This window comes from Pogona vitticeps, chromosome 7, assembly GCF_051106095.1.
Source record: "Pogona vitticeps strain Pit_001003342236 chromosome 7, PviZW2.1, whole genome shotgun sequence".
NCBI classification, from domain to species: Eukaryota; Metazoa; Chordata; class Lepidosauria; order Squamata; family Agamidae; genus Pogona; species Pogona vitticeps.
In genome coordinates, this window is record NC_135789.1 from 23181145 (window position 1) to 23197735 (window position 16591).

At 42.6% G+C, this 16591-nt stretch overlaps 2 protein-coding genes across 3 annotated transcripts in view; one reads left to right on the forward strand and one right to left on the reverse strand.

Annotated features, from left to right (window-relative positions):
* PAFAH1B1 (platelet activating factor acetylhydrolase 1b regulatory subunit 1) overlaps nucleotides 1-11274 on the reverse strand; it is a 62561-nt gene extending 51287 nt beyond the window's left edge. The window contains exon 1 of one of the 2 annotated variants that reach the window (XM_072978303.2): nucleotides 11133-11274. The gene's annotated coding sequence lies outside the window, so the exon portion shown is untranslated. Of the gene's footprint in view, nucleotides 1-6839; nucleotides 10792-11132 lie in introns of those variants that run through there. The other variant, XM_078379335.1, reaches the window with a different exon arrangement.
* The window catches only part of LOC140701785 (uncharacterized), a 37417-nt gene continuing 30938 nt past the window's right edge, over nucleotides 10113-16591 (forward strand). The window contains exons 1-3 of the mRNA XM_078379097.1: nucleotides 10113-10133; nucleotides 10757-11918; nucleotides 13338-16481. Of these exons, the coding sequence (XP_078235223.1) occupies nucleotides 10113-10133; nucleotides 10757-11740 (1005 nt within the window). The 3' untranslated portion in view covers nucleotides 11741-11918; nucleotides 13338-16481. The remainder of the gene's footprint in view (nucleotides 10134-10756; nucleotides 11919-13337; nucleotides 16482-16591) is intronic.

Sequence of the window (16591 nt, forward strand, 5' to 3'; positions counted from 1 at the left end):
TGAAGTACTGTGTTTCCCCAAAAATAAGTCAGTCTTATATTACTTTTTGCTCAAAAAATGCATTAGGGTTTATTTTCAGGGGATGTTTTATTTTATAGTCATGTCATCTTCTGGTTGCTGCACAATGGTGGAGGGCGAGGTTTCACTTAACTGGGGCTTATTTGGGGGGTAGGGCTTATATTACGAGCATCCTGAAAAATCATACTAGGGCTTATTTATTTGTTTGTTTGTTTGCTTGTTTATTTATTTGTTGTATTTATACCTCACCTATCTAGTAGAATCTATCTATCTACTCGAACAACCACTCTAGGCGGCTAGAGTTTCAGGTTAGGTCTTATTTTCAGGGAAACATGGTATATATACACAGACATTTGTTGTAAGTCAAATTCATTCTGTTATTGCCATTTCTTAACATATATTATTACTCTCTTCTCACAGAAGGTTAACAAAAACTATTTGTTTTTATTTTGTATGTAAAATTATTCTTCATTACTTTTTGTTTTTATGTTTAGCTATAAATCACAAACTTTTTCAGAGAAAGAAGATTAAATGATGAAAAAGAAGAGACTGAGGAGTTGTGAAGGAAACTAAAAAGGGGCATGATGCTGAATCTTTTGGAAAACACATCTAGACGAGCTATTTAAAATGTCATGGCAGCACTCACATGTGCAAGCTCTTTAAAGTATTTTAAAGACACACAATGGAACTAAAAATTACAGAAAGCAGAGAATATTTGATTTACCTCAACATTAACTTCACCAAAGATAGTATATGGTCAAGAGGTATTAAAAAAGGAACGGGAAATAACTATGTAATTCCAAAAATAATGGCTTCATTATGCAGAACCAGTAAGTAACTCCTTCAAAGAGAACCTTTTTTGTTCTTGAAGATCTATTCAAGAACTACCAACATGTTAAGCTTTAATCACTCATACTTAAATTAAACTGAGACAACCATAAGCTTTAGAACTGTCAAAGCAACTTTTCCATTTATGTGAGTTAAAAAGAAGTATATTTTAAAAGCCCTACCAGCAATTTCTAACAGTGCACCAAACCTGAGGTTATGCAGACAATGCTTAACACCACAGGCCTACAGTCTGATCATGTGGCAATCCAGTTTCCATTTGGAAGGGTTAAATTCGTGTATAAGAACTACCCTGTTTCCCTGAAAATAAGACCTAACCTGAAAATAAGCCCTAGTCTGATTTTTCAGGATGCTCGTACAGTAATATAAACCCTACCCCAAAAATAAGCCCTAGTTAAGTGAAACCCCACCCTCCAACTTGGTGCAGCAACCAGAAGATGACATGACTGTACTTGAATAAATGTACTGTAGATGGTTGTACATGAAAAAAATAAAATGTCCCCTGAAAATAAGCCCTAATGCTTTTTTTCCAGCAAAAATTAATATAAGGCTGTCTTACTTTTGGGGGAACACGGTAGACCTGGGCTGGGGGAAGACAGCCTACTGATTTTTCTCTTGGGTTGTGTAACTGTTTTTGAACACTAAAATGGCACCTTTGAGCAAGTGATTCTGCCTCAATAGATCTACAATGTCTTAAGAAGGCACAAAAGAGAAGTATCACCAACTCAAAGGTTTTACGTTCTAAGCCCATGAAGCTCATTCAGTTAGTTTGTTACTTTGCATGTAACAGTTTGTAAAACTGCTTGTTTAAGAAAGACTGGTTTCAAATGGAGAAGTTGGCTTAAAAACAGTACAGTAATTTAAATTGCCTTGATAGAAACCCGTATTTCAACAGCACATACAAGACACATTTATTGTTGCCATAATACTGTACAGAATTTACCCTGCAGAGAGCCTAAGTTTAGATAAGGGCAGATTCCTAATTCTACACCTAGTTACAACCTAATCTGATCCTCTTATTAAAAAGTCTTCACGGTACCCCCAAAACATCAGAAAAAGGCCACGTGGTCCCCCTCAATACAAATGCAGAAGGCAATACCTTTATTGATCACCAATCAATCAATCATTCAATCAGAAAGCTAGTTTTCAATGACAATTCATGTTAATCAAGCTGTGCACCAAGGTCTTGTGGATAGGCCTGAAAAGTTCTCTATATTAAGAGTCCCAAAGCTTCGTGACATGGCTGTTGTTCATTCCAAGCAGGTTTTCTTAAGGTAAGCTGAGCATTTTGCAATGCTCCCTCAAGCAGCATTTTAGAATCTACCTCCCATCCCTTCAAACAAAGGATCACCCAGCAATCTCCCTCACCCTCCCACCACCACCACTTTCTTCTGAAACACATGGTTTGGATTTTGCTGGGGGGGGGGAGATGGACGCAGCTGATCAAGCCCCCAACAAGTCATAACCTTTTGTCCTCCATAAGGTAGACAACTGACTAGTTTAAGTACAACATGAGACAAGGACGTGTCTGTCATCTGGAACCTTGCCTTAATTAGCATGCACTACACACTTGTAACTAATATTTCCCCAATTGGGATCACTGCAAATTAACTCGCAGCTTGCAGGACAAGAACTCAAACTCATAGTCCTCATTCAGCATCAGACCATTTAATCTACACTGTTCCATGCTGAACATACTATAAAAGAAAGAATTATGTGCTGTCAATTCTGATAGATGGCAACTCTTTCCAAGATTTTATAGGAATAGAGGACTCACAAACTGTTTACCATTTCCTTCTTCTGATCATCTTCTAATCACAATGGTTCTCAAACTTGGGTGCCCAGATGTTCTTGGGATGCAATACCCAGAAATCCTGGGCAGCACAAAATGTGGTGAAGGCTTCTGGGAATCACAGTCTAACAATATCTGGGGACCCCAGTTTGAAAAACACTGTGGAATGCTCAGAGATCTGTGATGCTCAAGATACTGAATTAAATATCCTCTGTTGACCAAAGAATTCCATTTAGGGAATGTTGACTGCAAGGTACTATAAGACGACTTCTGTATTCTAATCTGCACTACTGCTGTTACCTTCACATTTCCACTATAGTTCACTTAGCTAATAATGCTCATTGCTCCTATTCATGGATTTAACTTCACATGGAGACTGCCAGCCTACCTGCATTCTACTTTACAAATTATTTCTATTCCTTTCTGCCCTCATAATTATCCTGTGAGATAAGGTGGGGTAGACTCTCTCAGCTTAAGATCCATCTCAAATTGAGCAAAGATCTGAAACTGCATCCTCATTCAAAGCTGAACGCTCTATTAAACTAATACATTGTGGACATTATTTCCAAAGTGTTTAGTGGTACTGGAGATTTAAATCTTAGTCTCGCAATCTTTCTACAACATCAGGGCATTTGAATAAATCCACTTATGAGACATAACTGTGGAGATGTTATCCTTCATTCATGCTAAAGCAAACAGATTTGTAACTAACCAACTAGATTCTGAGATGTTTACCATGAAGGAACAACATGTATTTGAAATACAGTGGAATACCACTGCTATAGATTAAAAGCATAAACAGTTAACTGTAGAGGAAAATACAATTTTTTACAAATCTGTACTTTAAACAAATGCATATATCATATACCAGCTACACTATACTCTTCATCAGACATGCATGTTGAAAGTCTACTGGTAAAATAACTGTTAACATCCATGTCAAATGTCATCTTTGTCACAAAATGCTGTACACAGGGCACAAATGTCAGAGGCACGGACAACTAGTCTATAAAGAGACTAGGGCGCACCAAGGTCAAGAACATGAACTTCAGGAAATAGCGCAAAAGTTAAAAAGAGTATCATACTGGAGTCAGACATGAATTCTGTTTTCCAGAATACTGTTAATATTCATTTGTTTGTTCATTTATTCATTTTTTATTTTTTTATTTATAGTACTGTGGGCCCCACCTTTCTCCTCAAGAGGCAGCTTACATTATTAAAACAAGCAATATTAAAAGCTAGAATGATCGGCCAGGAGCACCTCTGTCCTGCCTAGATTAAGCCTGATCTTACTCACTCTCATCCAATCCATTACTAAAACAAAGCACGGACTTAAAACCAAGACTCAAATTTAGATGGAAAGGAGAGACAGAGATTGAGTATCATCATCAGACCAGTCCCATCAACCCCACCCCCACCCCGAATCTCCCAGGAACCTGTCTGAGCAGTTTCATGTATATGTTAAATAGCATGTGATAAAAAGGGAGTCCTAAGGGAAGTCGCAGGTTCACAGTCAAGGTATCAAACAGGAATCACCTTCTGAGCTCTCGCCTCCAAAAGTACCAAAAGCCCTTCAAGAAAGTGCCTCCAAGGCCCATCCCAGAGGGACAGAACCAGAAAGACACATGGTCAATGGTATCAAAAGCACCGAGAAGTCCAGCAGAACCAACAGGGACATACTTGCTCTGTCTAATTCCTGGGGTAGGTCATCCTCGAGGGTGACTACAGCAAGTATCTGTCCCATAACCAGACCTGCAGTCAGATTGAAATGGATCTAGATAATTCATTTCACCCAGGAACTTTTGGAGCTGAGAAACTACCACACACCCCAGTATCTTGACTAGAAATGGAACATTTTGGACTGGCCAATAGTTATCCAACAGCATGGGCCAATAATGTACGTTTAAGGAAGCAGTGGAAAATTAGAGCATCATGGTGGCATAGGCTCCATTATCTAGTAAGCTAGGGCCTACAGCCTGAAACATGCTTATTAGAAAATAAGCACTACTGAATATAGTGGGAAATATGTCCACTCTAGCATCCAGAGGACTTGCACTATTAGTTAACCTCATGACCCCACCCAACATCCCCCTTTAAAGCATGGAAGATTAATTATGCAACATTCTTGCAACTGTATTACAAGGTACAAGTTCAAAAGTCAATTAATGGGAATTGCACAGAAGAACAGCGTCACACGAGACAGATTTTGCGGTAAGGGTCTGAAAATCTACCCTTTCCTTTACAGAAATCGAGATATAGAGATACATGAGTCCTCAGGACTGATTGCTCCTTTCGAATACTAGCAAGTGAGGCTTTATTCAATGCCAGTTAATACAAGATTGCCAGAATCTTTGTTGTGTGTCTGCAAAGTGTCACAATTAGATTACAGTACTCACTTTCTAAATATGCACTGAAAACCGCAGAAAGACACCATGTTTTAACCACACTGAATGTGACTGCCACACACTAGTTAAAAGACACGAATGTAACGAATGTGCAATCATACAACACCCACAGAATACTGTACAAAAGAAATATTTTGAAGTAAAAATCAGGGCATGAGATATGAAGCAACACTTCCAAATAAGAGCTGGATGCAAAACTGACATTCACAAATTAAAGCACCCCTACATTGGTTATCATATATATATATATATGATAACCATATATATATGATATATATACAGTATGATATATCCCAAGATCTTGGGAGGAAGGGAGCAGTTGGATTTGACATGCGGCTAATATTCAAAAACATATGTTAAAGGACACAGAAAACACAGCAAGAAAAAGAATGCCCAGTAAAGCACAACACACAGTGGCCAAAATCCTGTTGCTTAGCACAGTAAATCACACTAGAGTGGCCTACGCAGACTGAACCAATTGGGATCTGATGAGTCTACTCCTTTGTAAGTTCCACTGATTCATATGGGCCCACTTTAACTGTGACTTACTATGTTGAAGCAAATAAGTTAGAGTAGGCCCATTTATAACAATGGAACCTATAGAGGAATTGTCTCATCAAATCTCCACTGAATCAATGGGCCTACTCTAACAATTTACTAAGCCAATCAACAGGGTTTTGGCCTATGTATAAGTAACTGATGACAGGAATGGAAAGACATTGTTTGAACGGTACCCTGATAACTCCCACTGCTTTCCTTCAATATATTAAGTTTCTTCCTCATGAGGCACAGAGTGCCAACTGAAATTTCAAGGTCAATGTATTTGCAATTAAGTATTCTTGGGGCTCTTATGAGAGAGGCATTTTAAAAAAATGAGTGAATCTTCTCTGACCTGAAGAAAAGGAATAAACAGATCAGTAGACACTCTGCAAAAGAAATCCTCCAAATTACACACTGAACAACTTAAATCCACACCTTATGTTGATAAAAATCAAATTACTGTGCTTTGTCTGGTACAATCTATGTATTTTCACCCTTGTTAAGGAGTGGATTTGCTATGACAAAGACTGAATTTCAATGAGGATACTGCCATCCTTCATTAGAGGTAAAGTAGAAAGAAACATCACATTTACTATTTCACCACATTTTCCGTATCCTTTGTCCTGCTTTTCTTCCCCTAAACTCTTCAAATGTGTGAAACAAACTAATTAGCATTCACCACTAAAATGAATCACCTGAGAACTGAATAAAAGCATTAAATCTTCTCATATCAGAAGACAGTGAATACAAGAGAAATACGAAGGCAGTATTCATTATAGGGAAATCTGACTAGTACCATTTGTGTAAAATATCCCACACAGCCTTATCTAGATCTTTAACACACACTGATTTACACAAAATGAAGTCAACAAGTGAAAGATCTATGTCAGTCTTTGAGGGAATTAGTCAGACCAAACCAAACCAAAAAAAAAAAAAATCTTTACTTTCCCCGCAGTGACCGTCACTTTACTACTAGGCAAATCACGATTCCACCCACCCCCCACATAGTGAAAAACAAATAAACAGAATGCCACATTTGCTTGGTTCTTGCACCACGAGACTCCTCCCTACCAAAGAGACTTTCATTGTTACTGCAATCACTATTCCCTCCACCCAAGCAATAATACAAGCAGAAGGGGGGGGGGAGAGAAGGGATGCTATGAAAAGGGTAATCTAGCCGATTCACAGCTTCTGCTGTACTCCACCCTGTTTCTCCTCCACTCAGTGGCTGTACTCACCCTCCGTAAACATGATCCGACCACACAAGAGCAGAGAAAAACATCCCCGGCAAACTAGAGGTCTGTGGCAAACGCTTTTGTTAAAAGTGTTTCTTTGTTCGGCATTTCAATTTACTCCAGGTATCTTCAGAGCCACTTTCAAAGCCATTGTAAAATTTTATTTAAAAAGCTGCCGAGGCCGCCCAAACCAAACTAAAAGACAGTTCAACAATACTCAATTGTTTAACAAATAACAAATATCAACCAATAAAAACCAATTCTCCCCTCCCTCCCATTAACAGATACTACAGCAGTCTACAAATGATATTTGTCTAGAGAGAAAATGATGAAAAATTCCTGAGGATAAAAAAAGAATACACCCATGTACTTAAATGTATCTCTATTCTTCTTTTGGATGAGGGATGCTAGAATTATATTAAGCTTTCAAAAATGAAGCACGCGCGCGCACGCACACACACACACACTGGAAGGGGGGGAAATGCAAAAACATTTGACGTGCAGTAACCAAGCCCTACTGCAGCACTGTTGGGCCAGATTTTTTTAAACCGCGGCTACTAAAGCAAAAAGGACAGCGTGTTACAAAGGATGAGTGTAGCATCCACTCCCCCCCCCGCCTGCAACAGAAGTCCCCAAAATATCCACGAAAGACAGTAAGCTGCCCCAAACTTTTTCCTAAAGGTCAAGAAGGTACATCGGTCCAAAATAAGACCTGCTTTGGGAAGCAAGAGTCTTTAGCGTTTCACCTTCTCTGAATGCATTCAAATTGTTTGTCCAAAAAAAAGGAAAGAAAGAAAAAGAAAGGGGGACAATTCCACCCCTAAGCTACCAGCAAGCTCTCTCCCACCACCAACATGTACAATCATATCTCCAGACCCTCCGCTCTTCTATCACATCCTCCTCCCATCTTTGCTGCAGCTTCCTTTGAAGGTCTGAGCCACCTCCTATCAATGATTTTTCTCTTACTCAGTCACTGCAGGGAGATGGGTGGGAAAAGGGCCTCCTGACAGAGGACTGGATTAGACCTGCCAGACATCTCTTTCTTCTAAAGGCCACAGGTCCCTTATTTGACTGATCTCAGACCCTAGCATTCAGGTTTTTAAATATTTATTTGTTTTGAGCAAACAGCTGGGCCCTCCTGACCACAACAAACAAACAAACAAAACAACCCCAGTCATTCTCCTCTCTCCTTTGTAGACCAAAAAAAGAGACAGAGGGGATAGGTAAAAATGTCAGAATAGTGAGAGAGAGAATAGCTCAAGAATAAGGTTGCCATCAGACTGCCTGCCCCTTTTTTATTCTAGGTCTTTATAAAGGGGATGATTTCCATAATCTTCTCCACCCTCATTTCTTGCTAAGTCACCAGAAGCAAACCACATCAGGGAATGCAGATGGTCAAGTAAGGGAGGTGGATGAGAAACACAGAGGAGATGCTAAGAAATGAGGAGACAGGGACCGTAGGTTGAAAGACAAAGCTTAATAGAAAGGTTGTGCTGAAAATTTAGTAGGCTTATGTGGAGGTGGGGAGTGAGAAAACAGGAGAGGCCGGCAAGCTGCTGGGTTGTAGCACTGAGAGTAGGAGATAAAAAGATAAATCAGGCACTGGAACATGATTTTAGGAAGTGTGGGGGGGGGGGGAGTCTACTATGTAGAGTTTAGAGAAACCTGGAGTGACTTATCAAAAAGTAGAGTACCTGAAGAATAAGGAGCCATTATGGAAAGCGAACAGTATCCCACTTAATAGTTGGATGGCAGCAGGAGACTAACTGAGATGACAGTGGTGTCTACTGGTAAAATGACCACACCAATTGCAGCGTCAGGCCTAAAGGGGGGGAAAAAGCTTTGGAAGGCGGATACTAGCGGAAGTTGGTCTGTAGAATAAAGGGCCTAGCAGGGCAGTTGTTTCAGTCAGGAGAGGAGAGGGCAGGTGAAAGAACCAAGGAGGCCGCAGGAGGAAGAAGAGGTAGAAGGTATGTCTGATTTAAACTAAAAACAGATGGCTTGATACAAAGGGCAACAGTAGGGCAACAAATCAGATACTGAAAGAGGTGCAGAAAGGAGAGGAAGAGCTGTGCAGGAAGCAGAGAAATGCAGGGAAGCATGGGGTGAAAAAAACCTACTCCTACTTCAGGAAAATTGAAACAGAATTCAAGAACTAGAAAGGCGAAATGGCAGGATGATGCAGCTTCGTGTCAGCTGGAGCAAAATAAGGTTCTAAGAATCTAGAGAGCAGGTAGGATACTAAAACAGAAGTTTAAGACCATCTCTTTTCCCTCCAATGGAAAATCATTAATAACACCGAGTGGACGTACTAAAAAAGAGTAGGAAGACAGAAAATCTCACCTACTTCCTGCCTCAGGAGGCAACATGCAGAAGAAAGGAATCCCATGATCAAGGAGAATTTGTATCTCAAATAACACACAAAAATTGAGATACAGGAAGAGAAAGGCCCTTTCACATCCCATTAGCAGACAGTAAGACATGGCGCATAAAGGATGAAAAGAAGCCAAAGGAAAAAAGAACATGTGTAGGATCAACAGGAGGAGGTGAGTAAAGGAGTAGTGATATTTGGGGGGGGGGGATGAGGAGGAGGAAAGCACCCAGATGGGGCTGACAAAAAGAATGATGGATAAGGAAAGGCTATGTATAAAAGAGGGGTGCTGAATAAGGACAGAAACATCTTTTGCAACCTCACCATCCCCCAAATCTCTTTCCTTCCTGACTATTCCTCATTTGTGCTTCTCTCATCCAGCAACCCCAAAGAAATTAATAAAAGGGAGGAGGAGTTAAATAAAGGAGGGTAAATAAGGAATAAGGGGGGGAGAGAATGTGTGAGAGCAGACCAATAAAGATAACTGAGGAAAACGATGAGAGCTAAAAAAAAGAAGAAAAGAAAGAAATCTGTAAATATAAGAGGATGGAAGTGTTAAAGGAAGGAAAATGTAGAAAATAAAGGACAGGTATTGAGCAAGAGGGAAGATAAGGTACAAAAGATGGTGTATGGGAACAGGTTAGCCTCCCCCCCCCCCGACCCCCAGCTATCCTTATAGAAGAGGTGAAAGACAGATTGAACCCTAGGGTGGGAGAGAGAATAAGCATGTTTTGTGTGTTCTGGGAAGGGTGGCTAATAACCCCATCATGCAGCCATCATGATGATGATGATGTTGCAGAGGGGGAGGAAAGGAGAACAAAAATAGAGAGAGCAAGAAAAGAAGGAGGCTGGTGTTGGCATCTGGGGCCTGGGTGGCTGACATCCTCTCCCCCACCAGCAATGGGATGTGGGATGATGATGATAAAGTGAGGTGGAGGGAAGGCAAAGCAATGACATGGAGAAGAAAGGCAGCCAGAGCAGGAGAGGTGGAAGAATGGGATAAGGGAGCGTCAGCCAAAGCCCCCTTGCGAGGATGATGCAAGAAGTGAAGAAATAAGAGATAATAGAAAGATACAGGATGGGAGAGAAAGGATTGGTGGCTAAGCCCCCTCCCCCATGACAACGAGGATGAGGAGGAGGAGAGAAGGATGCAGGGAGGGAAGATGAGGGAAACAAGAAACAGAACAGATAAAGATACCAAAAGCAGCAGATAAAGATACCAAACGAGTGTGAAGGAGGGGGGAATGGGTGGCCCACCCTCCAGGTTAGGGAGGATGATACATGTGTTGATTAGCTCAAGAAGTGAGCCAGAAGCCGGATCATGATCCAGAACGGGAGAGGAAGAAGGGGGTGGGCTCAAACCCCACCCCAGGCCGTAACTGATGATTATGATGATGGCGGGGGTGATGATGATGATGATGGTGCAGGGCATGGCCGGGTGAAGGAACACTAGAGAGGGTCAACAGACCGACCAGGAAGAGAGGAAGGGGGTCGGTGGTGAGAGGGGGGGTCGCTCCCCCTCCCAGGAGGATGATGATGAGGATGCTAGACGGCGGCGGGGGGGTGTCAGGAAAAGAGGGCACCGCTCCCTCCCCCCTCCCTCCACATCAACGGGCGCGGCCGCCATTTTGAGAGCGAGCTGGAAGGAGCCGGGAAGGGAAAGAGGCGACGGCGCCTGCCTCAGCCCGGCCCGGCGGGTGGGGGGCCTTTCCCGCCCACGCCACCCCCCCACCCCACGAGTGGCAGGAAGGCGTTTCCCCCCCCCGGAGGGAGGGAGAGAAAGAAAGAGAGGAGGGCCAGCCCGACCCCAGAGCCAGACCTTACCCCCCCACACCACACGGCTCTCCCCCCTCACCTGCCCGCCTTTCCCTCCCACCCACCCCCCGAGGAGGGAGGGAGGGGGGTTTCCGTCGCCCTCGCCTTACCCGAGCCGCCGGGGCAGGAGCCGGGAAGGGGGGGGGGTCGGCCAGGCCGCTCCTCTTCGCCCGGTGGGGCGCGGACGGCGCTTCCCGCCGGAGAGGGTGGGGGGTGGGGAAAGGAGAGCGAGGAGGGGGGGAAAAGGGACCGGCGAAGGCGGCTCCGCCACGGGCGAGGAGGGTCCGGGGGGCCCCCTCCCTCCTTTTTGCCGGCTGCTGAGGAGGAGAAAGAAGATGGAGGAAGCGGCGGCGGGAGGAGGAGGAGGAAGGGTGGAGCGAAGGGCGGAGGCGGCCCTGGCTGGGCGTCCTCAGAGGGAGCAGCAGCAGGCGGCGGCGGCGGCGGCCCTCCTTCTCGTCGTCTTCTCCGCCTCCGGTCGTGTCAGGCAGGCAGGAAGGACGGACGGACAGAGGAAGGAGGGAGGAGAGGGAGAGGGAGGGAGGGCGCGGCGGCGGCAGCGGCGGCGAAGGGAGCAGGCGCGGCCCGCTCCGAGCACTGCGCATGTGCGGCGAGGGGAGGGGACCATCTTGGCGGAGGCCGAGCCGCTCGCCGGCTCCTCCCGGCATGCCCTGCGCCACCAGGAGGGAGGAAGGGAAGGAGAGGAGGCCGAGGCCGGTGAGGGTCGCCTCCCTCACCGCTGCGGGGGGGGGGGGGAGAATGGCAGCCGGCGGATCCCCTCCCGGCAGCCCTTGCGGCCGCCGCCCTTCGCCCCCCCCCTCCGCGCAGTCCCTCTGAGGAGATGGGCGGTGAGAGCCCAAGAAAAAGGGGGCCCCTTTTAAGAAATAAAAATTTAAAAGGTGTGTGCTGTTCTATTTTAGTCTGTGTATGTTATGTATACACACACTCACATAAATACTGTACATGTACGCACACACATAAATACCATGTTGTAATATGCTGTATTATAGTATAATATATCTACCATGATATATCTAATATAGAGAGATATATAGCTATAGATATATGATATTTTTGGGACACACACATAACATTTCTTTTCCTGTTTTAGAAGGTGTCGCGCTGTATATTGGCCGCAAAAGGGGGGGAACACCCATGTTCCTTGATTTTGTGTCAAGCACACAACTATCATCCCTTAGGAAAGAACTAAGAATAATAACTACTTTTCTGGTCTTATTATTTTTTTAAATAACGGCACAAGGGTTGTTTTGCCCTGGAGGAGAAATAAGGATAAGGCCTGTCGCTGCCACTGTGACTTGGTTTTCCAAGAATGAGGGAAGAAATATATATTTAATTAGAAATACTGTATATTTTATAGAGGAGAAGTAATAATGTCTCCTTTTCCTGTTGTTCTCCTAAGGCCCCAAATTACATGGCATTAGATGAGAAATAAAAATATTCATTTTTCCTGCTCTTGTCGTTAGGCTTCAAATTACCTTATAATTATTGGTACTATTGCTTTTGTAGAGCGTGCAACTGCATTGCCTTACAAAAGAACTAAAGAAAATCACTATTTTTCTGTTATTTCCTAAATCAGCCAAAACAATCTACTGCTGTAGAGGAGATATAGCAATAATGCCCATTTCTGCTGTTACTTTTATTTTTATAAGCCATTGTTTCATTATTAATGGAGAGGAGAAATAGTATTATTTGCCTTCTTATTTTTATAAGGTCTAGAACCAGGATGAATTTGATTTCACATTTGATTAAATCACATTTGATTTAAATCAAAACATCTGGGTTTTTTACATTTAAATCATGATAAAAATAGATTTTTTAAAAATATTTGATTTTATCTAACTTGTCCAGAACTAAATCACGTTAGAACAAGTAACTGTAACACTTCTTCCTGTTACTGATGCTGTAAAGGCATACAAAATATACTGCCATAGAAAATAAAGAATAATTGTTTTTCCTGGTTTTATATGTTAGTTGGTGACCAGGATCCTATTCCCAATATTTGCTTGCACACAAGCAGCGCCTTGTTACTGAGCTGCCTTATTTTTTTTTTTTTTTTTTTTTTTTTTTTGCCAAGACTTACACCTTTACTTTTGTGCAGGTGGGAAGCAGCAGCAGGATTGTGGCCATTTTTTTTCCTAGGGCAATGTAACTCTGCAATTAAATTAATCCATATTATTATTCCTTCTATGGCAATATCATTCTCTGTCATTATTACCGCTGTTGTTAATAATCATTTTTATTTCAGTTTAGGGCAGTACCGCTCTCCAACCATTAATCTTACTATTGTTTCTTCTAAGGTGATGCTGCCTCTCTTGCGTTTTAAGAAACGAATTATACCCGCAACGATGAAACAGGTTTTCCAGCTTGGAAGCAAGCAAAGAAAAAATTCTGGTTTGATTCTCACTCAGATGACACAAGCTAAGTTCTTCTTATTCTTCTGTCTCCCTGGTTTCCATCCATTCTTTATGTATTTGTTTATAAGTAGACTTACTGAGCCTCTATCAGCCTGGAGAACAGCCCCAGTGGCAGTTCAACACAACACAAACAAATAATAACCTGTGGTCATTTACATGAGCCCATGTCAGAGCCGGGCATGAAACCTGATTTGAGGCTACTTTCAATTTCTCAGTCTGATCTACCTCCTAGGGTTGTGGTGAGGAAGCTTAATGGAAAAGAGTCACATCCACCCGCTTCACTGGAGAAAAAGCAGATTAGATGCATAAATAAAACAGAAGATAAAAGTGATGCAATGTTGGAACCCTGGTGAAGCTTTTAAAAATATCAATGCAAGGAGTCTGTCAAATCTCTTCTGGGGAGAAGTTTACAACTGGGGGGGTGACTTAGGTGGTCTGGATTTCTCTGGGCAACAGAACACAAAACCCATTGCCATTACTCGGGAGGTTACATGTGCTGCATAGCTATTAAAAGAAGAGTGATTTGGCTGGAAGCCTTAATGTTATTAATATAGTGCAATCAAAGTGCATGATGTATTAATACAACATGCATCAAAACGTTCTTACGAACACCAACTCTCGGTCCTCAAAAAGGACCCATTTGCCATATTGAAAGAACCCGGTTTAAACAGATCTGGCAAGACTTCAAAAGTTGGGGAAATAATAGAGTTTTAATCTTTCATGTAAAAATAAAAATAAACATTTTAAAAGGCTTACACAAAGTCTAATAGAAAGGATGTTGAGAAGATTCTTTGCATGGTGAAGAAGAAGCAACAGAAGGAAGTGATGGCAGGAGCAGAGCAGGAACAACTGTTATTTTTATTATCAGAATTATAGTTTAGAGAGATGACAGCCAGAATCTTTGTATTCATGTAATATTTCCATAACATGCTGCAGCTAATTGCAGCTAATTGATGAGATGCTAGGGAAGATCTTAGTTGTCCAGTTGGACACATAACTAAAGTGTGACATGGTAGCTTATCAAACCTTAAGCAAACTTCACCGATAGGATTCTGGCATACAGTTTTCTAAGTACAATGCCAGGCTTTCAAGCTATGGACGGATTTCTACAGATTATCCACAATCTGACCATTTTATTTATATGTTTCAGCATTCTGATAATTTATTTGCCCCTTTAAAATCTTCTCTACTGGATATCTTCAGAAATGATTTCCCTGCTCTTGAACAGGTGATCTGAGTAGCCCACAACTCATTCGTTTATGTTTAGACCTCGTTCATAGAGAGAGCGAAGACTGGAAAAGTATAATTTCCAAAACAGCAATGTGTAAAAAAGGATAAAATTCTAGCAATGTGTATATAGCCAAAAAGCATCCATAAGCAATTACTAACAATTGACACACAAATAAAAATAATACTTCTTACCCTGGGTGGAAGACAGTCGGTGCTGTAACCTTACACAAGAGGAGAACTGAAAGGGGAGACGAGGAAGACGAGCAAACCTAAGCATTAATTCTGAATATTATGTCATTCATACGGTTGTCATCGGCTTGAGCAGAGGCAGTTCAGGGTGAAGAAGGGGTAATGTGCACTTAATTCGAGTTCATGCACTTGGAGTCAGGGTGCGTCTACATGGGACATATGCTGCTCCTGATGCTTTTTCACAATTAATAGTCGATGCACTGGCTCCTTCTCTGGTCACCCTGCACTTGTAAATCCCCTTACCTCTCACTCTCCTGTCCGCAGGGGGGCAGGTGTTGAGCATCTGCAAGGATGCATGCAGATCGGGATCCTATGAAGGGATTGTTGGGTTTTTAAATATATCCTGTCTAGAACAGCCCTGCTCAGATCTTGCAAACGTAAGCCATATATGTGGCTATTTCTAAGGTGCTAGTGCCTTCCCATCAGTGGCAGCTTACAAAGATGAGCAAAGGGGGGGGGGGGACACATTAAAATAGAACATGCAAGAGAGTATGTGTGTCCATCTGTCTCCCCAGCTGGAAGGTCCATGGAGTGCATTGAGGCGGAGGTCAGGGTATATAGCATTTCAACTCAAGGGAGCGGAGGGGGAAGGATAACAGGAATAATACAAGCATTATTTGCCAAAACAAAATCTTAAAAGGAAGACAAACACAGCACTCACATTGAAATTTGAATTATCCAACAGGCCCATTGACATTAAAAAAAACCTGTCTTAATCTAACACCTAATATTTAAAAAAATATAAAGGAACAAAGGAGTGTTTCTGGGAAGAGAATTCCGTAAAGTTGGCCCAGAGGTCGACAGTAACTAGTTACAGGCAATCTAGTTATCTGTAATTAGTTCCTGGGTTAATTATGAGTAACTATTCTTCCAGCTTTTGCTGGATCACAATTCCAGCCTTCTTCGGACACGGGCTGGGAAGTCCCGTTGGACTGACGGGGACTCTTACGAATGAGTGGCCTCCCGTAAATCCTGTCTTGAACAGCCCTGCTCAGATCTTGCAAACTTAAGGCCGTCTATCCATCGTGCATTTTGTCTTCCTCTTTTCCTCTTGTCTTCTGATTTTCCCACCATGGTTGACTTTCCCCAGCATTCCTTTTCCCATCAGCTTCTTTGGCCTCGGGAGTGCCCTGGGAGTTGTAGTCTCCTCAGCTACATCTGGAAGGCTACAGCGTGCCCCATTTACGGAAATCTGAAAGCTGCAGAGCAAGAGGTTGGGGTCTCCTTAACGGGCTGGACGCCGTAGTTCACAGAGCTGCTGTTCCAGCTCTGCAGTTCTAAGATTATGATGATTAAACTATAATTATTTCTGTTGTTTTCTAAAAAAGAACTTTTTCAGCAGATGTCCTAAAATCCAGTTGTGTTATACACATCCCTTCCTTCCAGATTCCTTAACATGCTCTTCCTAGATCTTAAAATCATTGTTTTGGAACGACAGCCCCCAGCCTTAGCAGCCTCTCCATCCTTAGCTCTCACTACCCGCTCTCCAGAACTTGGAAAAGTGACCTTTTCGACCCGCTACCTCCTGAGTCCTCCGGCATCTACCCAGTAAGGCTTGTTCACCTTTAAAGCCATGTAACGTGGTTTTTGCTGCGGCTGACTGACACAGCTGCCCCTCTGGGAATTTTTGCAGTCCTATACTGTACGCACTTCCTGAG